The sequence below is a fragment of the Phaethon aethereus genome (genome assembly GCF_964289735.1).
Source record: "Phaethon aethereus genome assembly, chromosome: 1".
Taxonomy (NCBI): domain Eukaryota; kingdom Metazoa; phylum Chordata; class Aves; order Phaethontiformes; family Phaethontidae; genus Phaethon; species Phaethon aethereus.
Window position 1 is genome coordinate 153,425,586 of NC_138575.1, and position 18,175 is coordinate 153,443,760.

At 43.7% G+C, this 18,175-nt stretch overlaps 1 protein-coding gene across 1 annotated transcript in view; it reads left to right on the forward strand.

Moving 5' to 3' along the window:
- Positions 1 to 457: 457 nt before the first annotated feature.
- GAS6 (growth arrest specific 6) overlaps positions 458 to 18,175 on the forward strand; it is a gene marked incomplete at its 3' end in the record, with an annotated part of 44,102 nt that continues 26,384 nt past the window's right edge. Inside the window, exons 1-4 of the mRNA XM_082014298.1 lie at positions 458 to 617; positions 1,037 to 1,203; positions 15,591 to 15,615; positions 16,415 to 16,477. Of these exons, the coding sequence (XP_081870424.1) occupies positions 548 to 617; positions 1,037 to 1,203; positions 15,591 to 15,615; positions 16,415 to 16,477 (325 nt within the window). The 5' untranslated portion in view covers positions 458 to 547. The remainder of the gene's footprint in view (positions 618 to 1,036; positions 1,204 to 15,590; positions 15,616 to 16,414; positions 16,478 to 18,175) is intronic.

The following is an 18,175-nucleotide window of genomic DNA, read 5'->3' on the forward strand; positions in this document are numbered from 1 at the left end:
CTTTACTGAGGAGTTTACCCTAATGTACAGGCATCAACTGAAAATGTAGCTGTGAAGAAAATAGGTACTGGGCTGGGGGGAGAATTTAAAGCAGGGCTGGGCTGGGTTTGGTGCCAGCTTCCCCCTCCTCTGAGGCACAGCTGCTGTGCCTCAGAGCCGTTCAAAAGCCGTGCCCGCCGGCCCGGCCGGAGGCAGAGGCGCAGCGCTCCCGCGCCTCCCCGAGCCCCGCTGGCCGCCCATCGGCCCGGCTCCCGGCCGATCCCCCCCCGCAGCTGGGCACGGCCTTCCCCGGCGGCCGGGCAGGTACGCGGGGCCGGGCCGCTGCCCCGCCGCGAGGTGTGTCCCTGCGCCGCGGCCCGGCGGTGACTTGGCGAGCGATTGGGTAGGACGGGCGAGCGGCTCCCCGGCCCCCCCGCTGGGCTGCCCGCCGCCGCGCGCCCGCAGTAGCAGCGCGCTCCCCGCCCGCGCCGCCGCCGCCGCCCGCCCCGCTCCGCTCCGCCAGCGCCCGGCCCGGCTCGGCCCCGGCCCCAGCCGCCGCCGCCGCATCATGCCGCATCCCGCGGCACCCCTCGGGGCCGCCCTGCTGCTCGTCCTGCTGGCGGCGGACTCCTCGCAGAGTGAGTACTGCGGTGATGGGGGGGGGTCCCGTCCCTCCCGCACACGCCGCCGAGCATCCCCCCCCACCGCCCCCGGTGTGTGGGCTCGGGCTGGGGGAGCTGCTGGGGCGGGGGGGTGGGATGCGCAGCTTCACGGTCGCGGTGGGGAAGGCGGCGGCGGTTTGCAGCGAGGGATGCCGGTGAGGCGGCGGCCGCGGGGTCGCCGGTGTGAGGGGCCGCGCCGAGGCCGCGGCGCCTCACGGCCGTGGCGGCGGGCGAGGGAGGGCGCTCGGTGCCCCCCGGCGAGGCGGTTTGGTGTGAGGGGCGGGGGTGGGGGGGTACAGGGCGGCCAGGCGGGCTCAGCCCTTCACCGCTGCCTCTCCTTCCTCCTTCTCCTCTCCTCCTCCTCCTCGCCGCCGGCCCGGCGATCGGCGGCCCAGCCGTGCTGCTGCGCGCCCCGGAGGCTGCCCAGTTCCTGCGGCAGAGGCAGCGGCGAGCCTACCAGATCTTCGAGGAGACCAAGCAAGGGCACCTGGAGAGAGAGTGCGTGGAGGAGCACTGCAGCAAGGAGGAGGCCCGGGAGGTCTTTGAGAACGACCCCGAGACGGTAAGGGCGCAGAGCGGCTGCGGAGATTTGGGGGTGGGTTGTCCCTGCATCCATCTGCGGCTGGGTGCCAGCTGCCTGCACAGCTGGGAAGGGCATTGGGAGGAGGAGCAGGAAGAACCAGAAGCATTAGGTGAGTGACTCGAAGCCAGACGGCGTAAGGAGCACCCAGCTGCGCGAGGGCCATGTCAGGGCTGTCCAGGTAGAAATGCCTCGGTGCGGGTGGCCTGGGTGAGCAGCCCAGCCGGGTGCCTGCTGGCATGACCGCAGTCTCTGGAGAGTGAAGGGCCCTGTTCACCTCTGGTATAAATCCATGAAGCAAGACCAGCGCGACACAATGCTCTGGCTTCTCCGTCTGGATGCCTTACCATCCCTCTTTGCTTCAGCCTCCCATCCCCGCTGCATTTAAAATCCCCTTAATGTTGGTGGCATATGTCAGAATAGGGGTTTCTCAGAAGAAGTATGTCACAAACACACTTTAATCCTTTTGGGCCGTATTCAGCTTAGTTAGCATTTTGGAATCAGTAGGTTCAGGACCTGTCACTGCAACAGCAGGAGCGTATGTGTGCGGGAACGTGGTACTGCTACACTTCTAACACTAAGTGTGGATTCACACAGTTACAGCCTGCACACCGCATGCGGAGCTGACTTTTCCAGTCTTCTCAAGGCTGACTTTAACTTTGGTCGTCTTCTCACTTTGGACAGCATGTGAGTGCCATTGTGTTGCTTTACTAAGCTTGGCTTACTCTTCCAATTACTTTACACCTCCTCTCTATGCTGTTTTGGATAGGCTGTTCTCATTGCAGAGATTATCTGGCATTGATTTAGCAGTGGGAAGTGGATTTTCTTGGTGTTCAAACTGAAGCTTGATACTGCACAGCATGTTCCTGTTAATGGTATGATGCTCTAGGGAAAAGATAGGGCAGAGAGAGGGAGAGAGTGTGTGCGTGTGTGTGTGTACACAGAGACACATGCACCACAGGCAAGGGAGGGACTCATCTGAGGAGATGTTTTATGCTTCAGTCAGACTAGTCTTGACATGTGTGCTTCATTAGCAGGCTCAGCGCTGGATATACAGTGCAGTAGCTTGTTGTCACAAGGCAGTAGTAAGTACGGCAAAAACATTGTGATGCTGGCTTTTCTTTTTGACAATCTTTAATTTGGAGCTTAATATGGAGCACTTGCCCAGGCAGTGTTTAACAGTACACTTCTTATGAGTACGTGTAGTCACATCTGCATGCAGCAGCGTTTGCTTCTTTCCTGTAAAACTTGGCTAATACAGAATAAGGAAAACTGTGATGTGGTGAGAGTGGCTGGCACAACTATTTCCATATCCATGTTGAATAACTTAACTTTAAGCTCAGTATAAATAATCACCATATAGCAGTGAACACAGGAAAAAAGTTCCCAAATGTGATTTTGTATCATTTTGGAAAAAAGGTGATCTGAGGTCACCAGTTTTGCTAACTGGCTTCTGGCCAAGAAAATAGCCAAAGGCGATGCACTGATAGATCAGTTTAGAGGGTGTTAGACTGTGTAAATGTGTCAGGATTTTTTAACAATGTTCGGTACTTATTTTGTATATTGGAAAAAATATACAGTTCCCCTACTGTAATGAAAATAGTTAAATCATTTTGGTTTAAAATCTTTTCATGTGTAATATAAATTCTCTAAGATCCAGTCATGCCATTTAAGCATGTTTTGCAGGATGACGCAAACTTTCTGTCATTGCAAATGATTTTGATTTTTTCGGTGCATTTCCTTTGTTACTGGTGCTAGGTCTCTTTGTAGTTCTGAAAACCGTTGGAGAATTATCATGAGGGTGAGATGAGCTTCTAGTGTCTGTGCCCCCTTGCTTATTCTATATGCGCTTCTACATCAAAGTACTGTATTTTATAATACTTTTAGGTCTGCAGTGATGTAAGATCCTACCTCTTCTGAGAGAGAAACCTCCCAAGAGCTGTGAACTGCTTGTTACATGCAGTGTGTCCTACTCCTTGCTGTTACTTTGCTTCAGTTTGACTGGGAGCCAAGTGTGCCACTGCCTGTCAGGGGGATGTGTGCCTGCTTCTATCCATTCTGCAGTCAGTGTGTGACATGAAGGCAGCAGCTGCTCGCTAGCAGTTTTCCAATGCATGGGGGAAGAGGTCATGTATGTGGGCTGTTACTACTCTGCACGCTGGAAGCCTTCAGTGCTTTGTGAGGTGATTACTCCTCCGGCAGTATCTGTGGATTTGATGGGCGGGGTATTTTCCTCATCTGCATTTTCATCTGACTTGGTCTTTTCACATCTCCTTAATATGCACCTGAGGTAATGGAAGTGTTTCTTAAACGCTAGGAAGTTATCATGCTGTCATTTCACTGATGCTGCCCTTGTACGTCCCATCCTGGTGACTGACAGAAGAAGGAAGTGGCTAGCTGAGACAGACTTGACTCAGGAAAATGAAAACTGTTGATGAACAACACCTAGCAGTTTGAGGAATTACAGTAACTGCAGTCACGCTTCAGCGTATTGTCAGGCTGCAGCTGGTCCGTGCTGGTAAAGTGAGGACTTTTTACTGACCGGGGAAATGTGCGGATTACTGCTGACAACTGATGTTTCCTTGTAGTTTAGGAAGGCTGACACTTTCGTCCCTGCCTGCTGAACCTGGTCACAGGGAGTAACTACTTAGGTCATAGCAGAAAGAAACAGCTACAGCACTTTTTGCCCTGCGCTGAGCCCTATGGCTAACCTTGTAGTAGGCAAGTCGTGAGGGACTCATCAGAGTGCTGCTGATCTGGGCTTTCAGGTCTGACCACATCTGCTGGGTTTCATGCTTTAAATCACCAGATGAGCTCGAATGTAGGCATTTGGCTGTTTACTGTCCCGTAGGAGCAATGGTCTTGCAGCCTTGACAACTGAGGGTTAGCCTCAGATTAGTCAATACCTTGCTGCTTCTATTCGACCTCAAGAAAGGCTTGCGATGTGAGCACAAAAGTGTTGTCTCTCTTCCCTGCCCACCCATCAGATGATCTAATGAAATGTATGACTCTTCCTTACAAACCTTGCCGTTCTTAACTCTCCTGTGGTTGTGCGAAGAGAATTTCAAGGCCTAACTTCAAGATCTATGACTTAAAGCTGCGATACGAAATTACATTAACCTGTTCAATCAGCCGGGTCCAGAAGTTTAGGTAAGATGAAGCAAGTCTGTAGTGTAGCTTACGTGATGCTTCCCAGGTAAAAACATAGCTTGATCCAGGCAATTATACCATCTAGCCAAGAATAATCTTTTATGGAAAAAAGGTATACCTTTTTACCTACCCTAGGTCTACCCAGTAAATAGGGATGAAATGCCATTAACCTATACCAAAGCATCCTTTTTTCCATGCCTTCCACTGCTTCAGTGATCAGCTTTCCAAAGCAACATCTGCAAGCTGTCAGCAGAAGATACACATTCTCTGAAACCTGAATGCGGGTGTTGCCACATGCGTGATTACTTACATCAACTGCTAAGAATAGTGTATTAGGTGGGGCTAAATAGCCATTCATTTGCAGGCCAGTGCAGCTTTTGTCTTTTATGTTACGGAAAATATAAATATCAGCTCACCCAGGCTTGAGGAAGGAAGATCAATTCAAACATTTTTAGATTGTTTCTTTTTCAGGAGGCAGAACAAAACTCGGTCTGTGCTATTCGTATGACTATACATGGTAAAAACAAGTGTGAGCCTAGGTTAATGAGTCTTGCAGCCTATCTTTTTCATGAAGCTGATTATAACGTCCTTAGATATTACAGCAGAATTCTGGGATGGTTCCTATTTTATAAATTCATTCATGCTAGAGGTATCAAACAGAAAAATGAAAAGATAATATGGTGGGGAAAAAATAAGGATGGAAAACATGTTCATGGGAGGTATGACGGCTGTTTCTAAATGTGATCTATTAAAAAGATATGCTAGGTGTGATAGATGGGATGAAGTTGCAAAATATCTTGGATATAGAGATAAGAATGTTATCTTATTTTAAACGTTGATGAGGCCTTATAAAAAGCAGTACTGCAGAAATATTTGACTTTGGTATGCAGTCAAGGTATTACAGCTTGTTAACCGACTGATAAACTGCTCAGGAATTTGGTTGACCTGTTCTAAAAATGTGGTCATCCAAGCATGTAAAACAAAGGGCAGAAGGGAGCGTAGTTCCTGGTGTTCTTGGAAACATTGGATTTCACTAGAGAATAGATGCAGCAGAAACGTGTCCTTGTGCAAGGAGTTTCTCTCTTTTGAAAGGCTCAGCATAGGGAAGATGTTTGAATGCAGCCTCTTATCATTCAGTACTGTAGTTTATCAGTACAGCCTCTGTCACTGCACGTCTTGCTTGCTGTTGTCACTGCTGAAGAATTGCTGGTCTTCCTGCAAGTCACTGTTGACGTTGCGGTGCTGAATGCTCCAGAAGCACCAGAAGCACTGACATAGGTCAGCCTGGCCACCTGCGTTTACTGTTTATGCCTTTGTCCCTCAATAGAGCACCACGGAAAGCCAGCTGGTTTTCGTATGTGTGCAGAATGAACATCTGATTCACAGGCATCCACATGAAAAGCTCTCTTGCTTTTTGAGGGACTTGCATCCAAACTCCTGTTAAAATCTATGACTTGTCAGATACACAAAACATTGGCAGAGAATCACAGAGTAACTTGGGCTGAAAGGGACTCGGGAGGTCGCTCACCTAGTTCAGTCTCCCACTCATGGCACGGGCAGCAGTGAGACTAGACCAGGCTTTTCGGGGCTTTCTGCAGTCATGTCTTGAAAATTACTGATCCTAACAAAACATCCAGCAATGTCAGCATTCTTATCGAGAAGCTGAAATGCAGATGAAGCAATATATAGCGTGTGATAATGGTTAGTTTGGTTGTGTTTCATAGTGTACTGGCTCATTGGTTTATTTCTTTATTTGTTCCATTATGTGACATGGTCATGATAGCACACATGAGCTGCATGGATGGACTGGAGTCATCTGAACTTTATGCTGATCTTTTAGCGGGGATGCTGGGCAGACGATACACATTTGTAAATACTAATCAGAAAAGTATGAAGGCATGTAGGGGGAGGAGAGGAGTTAGTGGGAGAGTTAAGCAGTATAAAGTTTCTTTCAGTAATTTCGTGAATGTTGTGTAGTCTAGACATGAAAAATACTGATATCATCTTTAAATACAGATGTCATCATCCCTGTATAGAATATTCCTTTCTAGATCCAGGCAAAAATGTAGATTTACTTGCTGTGACAATTCTTCTCCATACACCAATTTGTTATGGCATTTTGGCAGAGTGTGGAGGAAGGGCTAGATTTATAGCTGGTATAAATTTTTCTATCTCTTCTTGTTGGTGCAGAATTCATCTGAGAGAGGGAAAGAGTTACTGGAGAACTCTGTTTGGACTAGGTATATGGAAGGATGGATTCCCAGGCACAGTAATACCTGCTTAATAGATTTTGAGAAAGGAAATAAGGGGAGATTTAGACTTTTGCCTAGGAATGGCTTGAAGGACAGAAGAAGGAAGTAGAAAAGTTTGAGCGCCCAGATGTATGCCACAGTTGGCATCTCAGCTTTCTCCTGGGATGAGATCTGGGTGAGCACTAGTTCTCCTTTCCCTTTCTTCCTTCTCCCTGTGGTTTCTTATAAAGGAAACACAGGGTAGAATAGAGTCATACCAGACTCCAGTGGGTCTAAACTGATCTGGAAGGAAATCAGATTGATACTGTGGAGCAGGATGCATCTACCTGCTTGGTGGTACAGACATGGCATTTGTTTGTGGTGGTGGAGTTCAGTAGCAGGAGGGTGACAAAAATAGTCTTGCCTGCCTTAGAAGGCAGGTCATGCATTTGTTAGCTAAATGCTGCTATATTAAAAGTTACTGAGAAGGGTGAGCAAAGTTTCCTGTTGGTGGAAGCAGACACAGCTCCATCAACTCTGCTGGACTCATGCCTACCTGATCCTTATCTGTTTCCACTTGTGTGAGTTTAGCTCAGAAGTTCAGAACAGACCTGGAAATACTGAAACACCACATCACAAAAGTACTACACGCTAAACCTCCTGGGCAGCGGGAGGGAAGGAACAAGAGAAAACAGAAGTGGTGAATATTACACTGAGGGGCTGTTTGAAGATAGGATGGAAAAAGTTGCTAAGAATGGTAAATTAAAGCAGAGGGATTATACAGGTTTGGGTCAGGAAGGAAGATAATGGAAAAAGCAGATAAAGTTATTAAGTCAGTTTTTTAGAGGAATACAATAGGTTTTAATAAATACATGAGAGGGGAAAAAAGCCAATTAAAAATGAAGAAAGCTGTTTTGTGGCTAAGGGGTCATTTAATTTTCTTTTTAAATGAAAAAAAAAGGAGCAGCCTACTGAGAATTAATACAGAGTTTGTTAGTACAGCTGCAGGAAAGTCAGGTAAGAGAAAGATTGAATCTGTATAAATTGGCAGTTGTGGTTCATGTGTGCTCCAAACTCTTCAGTGAACTTAATGAATTTGAAGCAATTACATTCCAATAAGTATGAAGAACAAGCATGGAATCAGCATCAGAGATTTAGAAGAAACTGAGAACGGACATAGCAAGGGAGCTGCAGGCAGGTCGACTGCTCTGGAGACTGTGGGACGTACAGTTCGAGTATGCAGAGGGGAAAACTTTGGGGCAGGACAGTTACTAAAGCAGCATCAAAAATGTTCATTATCTCATACTTCAGTCCCCAGTGAAGTAATTCAGCAAGTTAAAAGACTAAAACCATGGCGATTTGAAAACAGAACCAGTGGAAAGTGGGGGAAGGGATTCTTCCAGTGTGCTTCTCCTCCACTCATATTATAATCTTTTCAGGCTTTGGTTTCACATTTGGGAGCTCCGCTGATCTAGTTGGGAGTAAGCAACTCCCTTGCCTATTCTGTTCACACTGCCTGTACAGCAATTTATGCAACTGAGTGGGCCGATTTAAGGAACTGATATAAAGAAAAGTAGTCTGGGAAGAAAATCGATCATTTTGCAGCTGGATAGTTCCCTGGTCCAGGTCACCACACACCTTCACAAAGGGTTGCACCAACACATTGCACATGACAGTGTAGGTTTCGGATGGGAAGCCCAGGTGCCAGAGGAGAAGCAGAAAGGGTCATCACAGCTTATGCTGTCGAAGAAATGAATAACCAAGCCTTGGAGAATCTGATTGAAATTTTTCAGTATGTCTCCCTTCCGTATCTGTACCTTCATCACTGTTTTGTGAGGCTCTCCACACATGCATACGTCTGTGGGGAAGTTTCCTTATTTATTGTTTTGGGTTTTCTTCCTGTTTCTTTGAGCATCAGCAGTGGGACTCAGAGGAAGAGCAAAGCTGGAAAGTAAGTAGGATACCCAGGGAGGGGGACAAGTGTTGGTGTTGTCTTCACCCTGCACACCTGCCAGGGCAGAAGGGTGCATAAATGAAGAGGTAAAAGGAGAATAGATCCTGGTTGCACTGTACAAAATCATGTGCATCTGGAGAGCTACCACATTTGGCTGACTCCTGGAGTAGGGAGTCCGAGTTCCAGAAGACATTTAGGACAGGAACAGAAGAGCAAAAGTTGCATAGTTATTAAAATAATGAGCAGGCAAGTATGAGATCAGATTCTGTCACAAGGGCCTGGTGTTGTCTCAGATGTCACTTCCATATTCCTTGTTTGCCTGTCCCCTCTGAGGCCAAATCCAGCGACGCCTTAAAGTGGCTGTAACTGTGAGTTGCAACGTCTGCAAATAAGCAAATCCTAAGAAGCGCTATCATTAGATTGCAGGAAGGGGAGAAATGCAGTATTTCTTCACTTCAGTGGATAAAATGTTACGGAGCCTGTAGGAGAGATCACAAACACTTAAATAATTTTGGATGGGATATATATCTGTTCTATTTTAAATATAGCTTAAGTAATAGCAGAGTAATGACACGATATAGGATGTTGAAGGGAGACAGCCTTTTGCTTGTGCTAAGTGTTTTGTCAGATCCTGGTTTGCTTAATTTGACTGAAGTTTCTAAGTTAGTGTTAGTTTAACCACGCGTACAATATTGTAACTATTGCAACAAGTAAGGGTTCAAACAAGCAACACCGAGTGAAGGTCTGTGGCCAAATTGCGATCCTTTTTTCAAATTGCATATTGATACAGTTGGAGGGAAAGTAGCATTTCAATCCTGAAGCAGTGGAGGAAACCTCAAGGCATTTATGACTGAATTGCATTGAGAATAATTTAAAAGCACATGCAACCAACTCATTGGAATCACTCCAGAAATGATTTTTATTGAAATATTTGGCCCTTGGCACCAGTTACATCCATTTCACACCGTTACTGTCCAGTCAAACCCTGCCTCAGGCCACATAGAGAAATCATCTCACTTTCCCCCTGCATCGTCACAAATGTAAAGTATCTGTGTTTTGCTTGGCTGTGATATACAGGAGCTTTTTTTTTCTTCTTTTCTTTCTTTTCATTACTTTTTTTCCTGTAATCATGCATTCTGATAATTGGTGGTTTTTCCTCATTGCAGAGCAACTTCTTTTGCTGAAGTGGCACCTCAGTATGCTGTTGGGAAATAGTCCTGTTGCTCAGAAGAGGGCAAGGGAAGCTATAACAACAGATGTTTTTTGTTTCCAGTCTTCAGGATTCTGCAAGGATGCCTAGTCTCTATGACATGGGTGATGCTGGAGAGGGTGGTCTTGAGTGCTTCTTGTTTGGAAATATCGACAATTTGGTAGAAGGGGCAGTCATAGTCTTTGTGCACTAGAATAGCTGGGCAGTGGAATGGATACTCTGTGAATGGATGCAAAATCTAAAAGCTACCCTAAACAACAGTAACTCTGGTGGTAGGAGATGAGATTTCAAGGCTGCTTTTGGATTGTAACATGACCTGCTTGCTTCTCTAAAGCGTCACTTGCCAAATTTTGGAGAGAAGTTCTCTGTGATCCTTGCATGGACCATGCAGATTGCCCCAAAGAATAATAGGAAGCAAACTAACTTGGCTGAGTGTAGGGTTCCTCACAATGAGAAGGAAAGCTTGTGCAAACAATGTGGCATTGATTTGAGCATAACTGCTACATCTCGAGCTTCTACAGTGTTAAAATTCTGAATTGTAGGACTGTTTAATTAATTGTTCGGGAGGAAGGCCTCATCATTCAGCATGAGATTTGCTATGCATCAAAAGCCTTGGACTGAGTTTAAAAAAATGCAGAGAGCTCTTGAGCATTAATGAGCTTTTGCATTCTCAGGCAATAACAGTTAAACAACTGTCAAACACTAAGTTATAGCCAATTATGGTTGGTAGCGGCCATTTCTTTGCAAGGATAGTGCATGCCCGTGGTGTGGAAACATGTAGTACAATTATAAACAAGGAGATCAGACCATGCCCAAGACAAACATTCAGTCCCAAAGGAAAGAGGAAAAGGGAGAGTCGTTATATGGAAATGAGAAAAGGGCATAATGTGGGAGTTGTTGCTGCTCACAAAGAGGTAACTAGGTAACTAAGAAAGTGCTTTTTAGAAATTAACCATTGCTAACGCAAGTCTATGAGATCCTCCAGCGTTAGCTGTGCTGCGGTCACAGAATCATGGAGTGGTTGAGGTTGGCGGACACCTCTGCAGGTCGCCTGGTCCAACCCCCCTGCTTAGGCAGGGCCACCTTCAGCCAGTTGCCCAGGAACGTGAACAGTCCCTCTGTAGACTACGACTTTTATCTGCTGCCACTACTGCTCAGACACAATTTTGATTAGATTCAGTGCTGATCAGGCTTACCTGACCAAGTACTCAGGCAAAACGAACAGAAGCGGTTGGCAGGCCCTTTTGGCTGAGGTTCCTAGTGTTGCCAATTACTTTAAGCAACACTGAGAACATTTTCCTGGTGCAGACAGGGTCATTGTTATGTTTTCAGAAGGGCTATTTTTATACAGTGACTCATGTTAACGCCTGTTCTGATTTGGTGTTCTTCCATCTTCTCCAAAAATGCAGTAGGATTAATGCATACCCAGTATAATTTCACTAACTTCTGGATTTTACCGCTAAGGGAGAGTTTGGCCATAGAGTTGAAAATAGATGTCACATTGTACGTTTCTTTCGGTAGGGAAGCTGACATAGGTCCTTCTGCCCCTTCAACTCCACAGTCCTGATACGAATTTTTACCTTTATGTTGCTGTTCTCCTCGGTTGTTTCAATGCAGGGTATTGTGGGGGTGGCTCCACAGAAACTGTTCTTAACTATTTCACTGCAACTATTAACATTAGGAAATAAAACCAAATATAACAGTGCACAACCTGGAGTTTTGGCGGGGAGTTTGTTTGGGTTGGGGTTTTTTGAGGACACTTTTAAACTTACGCTCTCTTTTCATTTTAGATATCCACACTAAGTATTGTAGTGGCTGTGTTGCAATGGTAGGAATAAGCCCTGGATGTAGATGGGAGACGAACTTCTTAACCCCATGAAAAAGCGTTTGGTGTCACCCTACCTGAAATAAAATCATGCACTCTTAGGTCTTTCACTACTGTTATGGAGACCAATAATTGTGTTTAATGCATCAAAATACTTGCTTTGAGCATGTACATGTGTTCATGTGGAAGGAGTGGGGGTTGTAGAGCTTACATCCTTTCTGTTAAAGCACAGCTCTGTCTTCTGGACAGCAAGAAGAAGGTCTCTTGAACTGAGCTGAACTAAGCAAGCCAGGACCTGCCTGGAGGGACTGGCCTCATGCCGTACCTTCCACTTCACTGAAAGGGTGGAGACTTGTAGATGTGAGACCCCTCCCAGTCTTTCCTATTTCTCCCTCTTTACCTGACATCTGTACCCAGCTGTACTTCTGGTGGCACATGATGCGTGGTGTGTAACTCATACTCCATGCAGGTCTGCAGGCTGCGGGTGTCGAGGTGCCAGGCCCTTGACAACTGAAGCTTCTGGCATCACAGTCATACCGGTTGATATGTGGGAACCAGACAGACAGAAAGTGTGTTGCGTCACAAGAAGCAGGGGTGGAAATACATAAGGTTTTCTTGGTAGGAGCAGGCACAGAGGTTGGAATTGTTGAAACTACGTGTGTGAAAGTTGGTCTGTTGTGGAGGTTGATGCTTCTGCAAGGCATTGTCTTTCTCTTGCATGCACTGGGACGTTACCTCTGGACAGATTGGTTAGAAAGCTTGGTGAGGTCAGTGTCTGTACAATAGATTATCCAAAGGACGTTTATGTCCAATATGTATTTGATTATAGCTTTTTATTTTTAAAAGTGTATTACTCCTGCTTTTATTTTCAGCAGTAATTAGGAAAGCAAATCAAAAGGGGAAGGGATGACCACATTTAAACGTTGGCTTCTTTACCAGAATCCAGGCTGCAAATTTAACACTTACTATAATTCTGTGGCGACTTTTGCTACCACAGAGGTCACAGTTAAATAACCTCCTGCGTTTTGATCCTGTGAGTACTGGGTGGCTTTCAGGATGGTGAGATGTTTGGTGAGGCTGCAACTGAAGGTGACTAGTTGAAAAATCAGCAAACTGGTAACAGAGGGTCTTTGCTAACTCCTTGCTAACAAGCCTCAAAGCATTTCTCTTGGCATTTTTGTTGGATCCTGAAAATACAATTGAAGACTTCTGGTGGAGGGAAGATGAGTCTCATACTTGTAAGAGGGACCTGACCCTGTATAGGGTTTTCATCTTCCCTGACATCTGTGGGTTGTTAAGAATACAGTGAAGAAGACTGAAAAGGCATTGCAGAGTTGAGCGCTCACACAAGAAATAATGCAGGTCTGGCTGTCTTTCTGTGCAGCATAGGCACGACTTGAATTTTTAACTGGGAAAAGTTCTCATAGGTGTTTTTTAAAAAATGACTGCTACTTTCAGCTTAAGCAAATTCCTTTTCTCAAGGTGGAAGATCATTCGTCCTTCCTTCTTGATTAATCTTTTGGCTGAATGGAAATATGTTGTCACTGTATTTCCAGAAGCCTGTTGTAAGGAAAATTGATTATGCACAAAAATGAAAAGTTAATCATACAAGAATGAGTAATGTTAGAACCTGTTTTCACGTTGCTTTATTTTAGGATGGTTTTATCAGCAGGTCCTGTAGACCTGGTGAAGTGTTACTGATCAGCAAGTAGTTTTGTATAAAATAAGCAAATGAGGAAGACAGGGAAAGAAGGGTTAAATTTCTATTAAAAACCTCCTGTTTAAATCACTTACCTCTGTTACATACCTTGTGAAATGAAGCTTGTGGTGGTACAGTGTCTTGGAGTTTCACTCTTCTGCTGTTCAACTGGCATTGAATCAATATACAATCAGTTTGCATTTGGAAGGTTATTTGTGCAATGAAAATAACTAGTTACCTTAATTTTTCATTCAGAAGTAAACTCTATAGAACTTTTCTAACATTCAACTCATTCCTCAGAGGTCAAGGAGAAAATGAAGTTTTATGCCTTTGCCATCACTGACTTGGAGCAATTAGGCTGGTGGCCATGAATATCTTGTCCTTGTGAGTGCACAAAAAGTTGTCTTGCCAGTGTCTGGATTATCCTGTTGGTGGTTAAACACATCTGCTGACATATACTGAATGAAGGAAGAATAATGAAAAAAACGTTTGGAATATTTCATCACATGCTGCTATCTTTTTCTCCTCGAGTGCTGGCTGAAGTTCAGTTTGTGGTTATAGCACAGCTGGGCACTCATCTGAATACTTAGACTGTTTAGATTTACTTTTATTTTGACTATATTTTTTGACTTGTCTTTTCCAAAACTAAACCTTAAACAAAACAAAGAGGGAGAGGAGACCGTAGGGAGTTCTGAACTCCTCACTCAGCTTGTTAACCCAAAGAGAGATTACAAAGCTCAACCCCAAAAGATGCCAAGCCTATTACCCTCAGGTCAGAATTGAAAATTAGAGTAAGTGTAAGCTACTTCTTCTACTTCTTTAGTAATGCTGTCATGATTTAGGCTGAATATTTACACGGTGCAGTTCAGTAACTGGAGCGTATTTGCCAGAAGTAATTGATTTTTCTGCAGGAGGACAGCAATGCAAAACTTTTAGTTTGTATGACCTTGTCAACCAATTGATTGCATTAGACAGTCCAGGTCAAATTGAATCACGGTGTGTGCCTGTCTCTGTTGTATGTACATGTCTGTATATATGCATAAGCTTATCCAAACGTCTGTAACAAGAGGAGAAAATAAAATTGTTTCTAACCTTGCACCAAGATAGACCAAATTAATTTCATAGAATACAGGATATTACTGTCCCAATCTCACTGCAGGTAGTGTTGTATGAAAACTGCTCATGTTGTATGAAAGAGAATTATACTATGTGTATGCTTTCATAATTAGCTGAGAAATGGTTTATTTTAACCAGAAAAAATTAAGCACTGATACAATCCACAAATTTTCCCTCATTGCACACCCCAATTACAATTTTAACAGCACTTGAACTAGTGACTTATACATGATGAAATCCAGTATGAAGTGATGTTGAAAAGAAATACTTTTTCCTGGCCATGATATTTTGTATTTTTTTAAGAATGCGGTTTAATGATCAGGCCAATCTCCTACCCTTCCATGCAGCACAGCTGCATTTTCCTGCTGTTTCTCTGAGTTGGTGCAAGCAATCCTGCGATTGGCAGGGCCTCACCAGGCTGAATGTTTTTCTAACGTGCAAGGTTAGATCCAAGTCACATCAGCAAACTGCTGCTCTCGCTGTGTGGCTACGCTTTGTTGACACAAGGGAAGGAAGAGTAACGTGTGGCCATATATCACGAGAGGAGCGGGAATGCCTTTTGCAATCTGGTTTTAGATTAATAAATGTCAATTTTCCCCTCATTTGCAAATTGTCATTATCCCCTTCTTTGAGCAGACTGTCTCTAGGATGTGATGGAGAGAGCAGTATGGCAATGAGTGCCGTTAGAGTTGTAGAGTAGTCATTGTAAGAGCAAAAGGTACCCTTTTATTTTAGGGGTTGTAGTATTAGGATGCTGCCTGTGTTCTGCATCAGCAGAGGGCCTCTGAGAAGGCACTGGGTGACTGTACTTTCACTCTGGGGTTTTGTCTCTGGATTGCTCTTCCTTCCCATACCTCATGCCACCATCAGCACCTTTAACCTCTTGGATAGTGGGTAAGTGGATTCACGTTCAGTCACTGCCACTTACCAGGTCAGCTGTTGTCAAAAAATACCTTGAGACTGGAGCTAATGTTTCTTTCCTTTTCAAAAGACAAAATGCCTGTATGATACTATGCTTTTTCTGCCTCTGACTAAAAAGAAATAAGGATGTTGGTGTTTGGACCGTCTTAAAAAACTGCCATGCAGCACCACCAAACTAACAGCAGCTCTTAAATAGTATGACAATAGAAGCAAATATTGTTCAATAAATCTTTGCTTTTTTTTCCTTTTTTTCTCTCCTACAGGAATATTTTTACCCGAAATATTTGGGTGAGTTGCAGCTTTTACTTTCACTTTGTGGCAGTGCTGGTATGTGGTGCCTAAGGCTGGAGCTTGTCCCAGATGAAGTCTCTGCTAAGGAAAGTGATGGAAATCGATTGCAGTAAACATGCATTTCCAACTTTTAAGATAGACTGTACCTTCCTTATGTAATTTTGAGGTGTGTTTATTACATATGTATAGATTTGCATAGAGAGATCCTTTATGTGTTTTCTGCATGTTGAAATGTTGATGTTGCATTTATATCTGTAGCTTGAAGCATTAGTAAATAATTTGAAGTCTTCTACCTTTTTCACTTTTTAATTAACTTAGCTATTAACTAACCTCCTTATTAAAAAAAAAAGTGCCTTTTCTAATTGAACCATTGGCTTATTCTATTGACTGTATCATAGTCATGGCATCATACTGTTTTCTATTTGTGTTTAATATGTAGTACTTAAGATCAGAAATACCAGAAGTCTGAGAAAACTCCATGTGCTTTTTAGATTTTTTAAAAGAGATTTAGTAGGTCAACTTTGAGTAGCTACTAATATGCTTCTAGAATCATAGTAGCATCTGGTTAAGTGATCATCCTTTTCAGATGGCTTATAACTACTGTACATCAGGGCTAAAAAATTTTAATGAACTTAAAAATTTTAAGGCATCTGGGAGATTATAATATTGCATAGATTTTGCATCCACCTTCCAAATCCTTGCTTAATGAATCAGCAGGATAGGTATCATTTTACATGCTTTGAACAGCTGCCATGTCATCATTGTAATAATAACAATTTCATTTTCTGTTCTTCAGCTTGTATTCAGAAATATGGGTCACCATATACAAGAAGTCCAGATTTCCTTACATGCGTTCATAGTAAGCATTTTTGGTTTGCGTATTATAGTTAAATGTTCTCTCATGTTACCTGAAGGAGTGGAACCAGCTCAGCTATCTCCATTTTTGTTATTATTTTAGTACTGGGCTTGCTATTCTCTAAGCTTGAGACTCCATATTGCGTGTCCTATCTGAGCAGCAAAACAAAACTTTTTCCCTTTTATAACCTATTGCCACCTCGCTGTTATCTTTCAGTGCTTTGGTATTTTATGATGCAAGACATTTATCTTCCACCAGTTTCCCAAGGTCTGAATAATCTGAGAAGCAAGAGAGACAAGAAATAGGATTTACCAGAAGGTTGTACGCTATGCTTGGCCTTTCATTTTCTTTTTTCTTGAATGCTAACTTTGGCTCACCCTTGTTAAGGAACCTTAAAAAAAGCTTGAAGTCAAACCCAGGCTTGTGTCAGGCTTCTGACAGCGTTACGTAAGGATATCAGTTTCACGCATCGTGTGACTGTGCTTTAAATATCGCATCCTTTAAAAATTCAGATCAATTTGGAAGTCGAACTGGTATCTGTGTAGAAGGGGAAGGGGTATTTGTTCATCACTAACACTAGAGATCAGAATTTAATGAACTCTTCTTATACCTTTCCAGTTCCTTCTTGAATCTTAGCAATACTAAAGATATAAAGCTGCATAAATATTCTAAATATGTTGTGGGAGCAGATCAATTCAAACAGGGAGAAAATCACATGTATGTATATGTATTTTCATTTTTACCCCTATGGTTCAGTCTTTTACTGTGATCAAGCTTGATTAGTGATGTGTTCATACCAGTGCTACCAAAGCAGGATGAGGATTTAGTCAAGCTTATAAACTGCATTACAGCAACCTTCTTTGAAGAGTGAATTCCAAGTTTAATAAATGGTATGTCAAGACCTGCCCTGATATAATGGAGCAGTATCACTTGCAGATGTTAGATTTCTCTGAACTGGGAATTCTTGGACCTGTGGTACCTGCGTTGGCTGTGGTATGCCAGGTAGTGTATAGTGGGACATGAGGCTGAATGCTTCCTTTTGCTCACACATGTGACATGGCGAAGAGGTGGGAGTTCCTCCTGAAATGGTGGTATCAACTGGGAGCACTTGTTTCAAACAGCTAATGGTGTTTTAGAAGTGCAAGTCTAAAGGGTAGTGATGAAAAAAACCTGAAAAAATAAAAGCTGAATAATTGTTTTTAGGGATTTTTGCCCATTGCAGATGCAGTGGTTTGGAAAAAAAAGATAATATTTTCCCCCATTAAAATATTTTTAAATGGCTGAGTTTTGGCTAGCCATTGTCAATTCACAGGAGAGGTAACAGAGAAGGAGCCTCAAACGCGCTTGGAAGAATGACAGGCTTTGTGCTTGGCCAGTTCCAGTGTGCCTCTTAATTTTTCACAGATGCTGCCAAAAGGCTACGTAGGTCTGTGGGGTTGTGCCTGCAAGATGCATTTAAATTTTGTTTCTTAACAGTCTTTCTCCCCTCAGAACAAGGTAGTGCAAGGCTCTTTTAATCTGGCATACAAAGACGCTGCACAACCTAAGGGCTGGAAGATGATTAACTAGACTAGTTTATACTAGAAATAAGGTACAAATTTTAAATGTGATAGTGATTAGACAGCTTAGCAGAGTATTTGAGGATTCTTAGTTTCATAAGGTCTTTAGGTCAGGGTTACAGGTAGGATTCAACTCTGGATG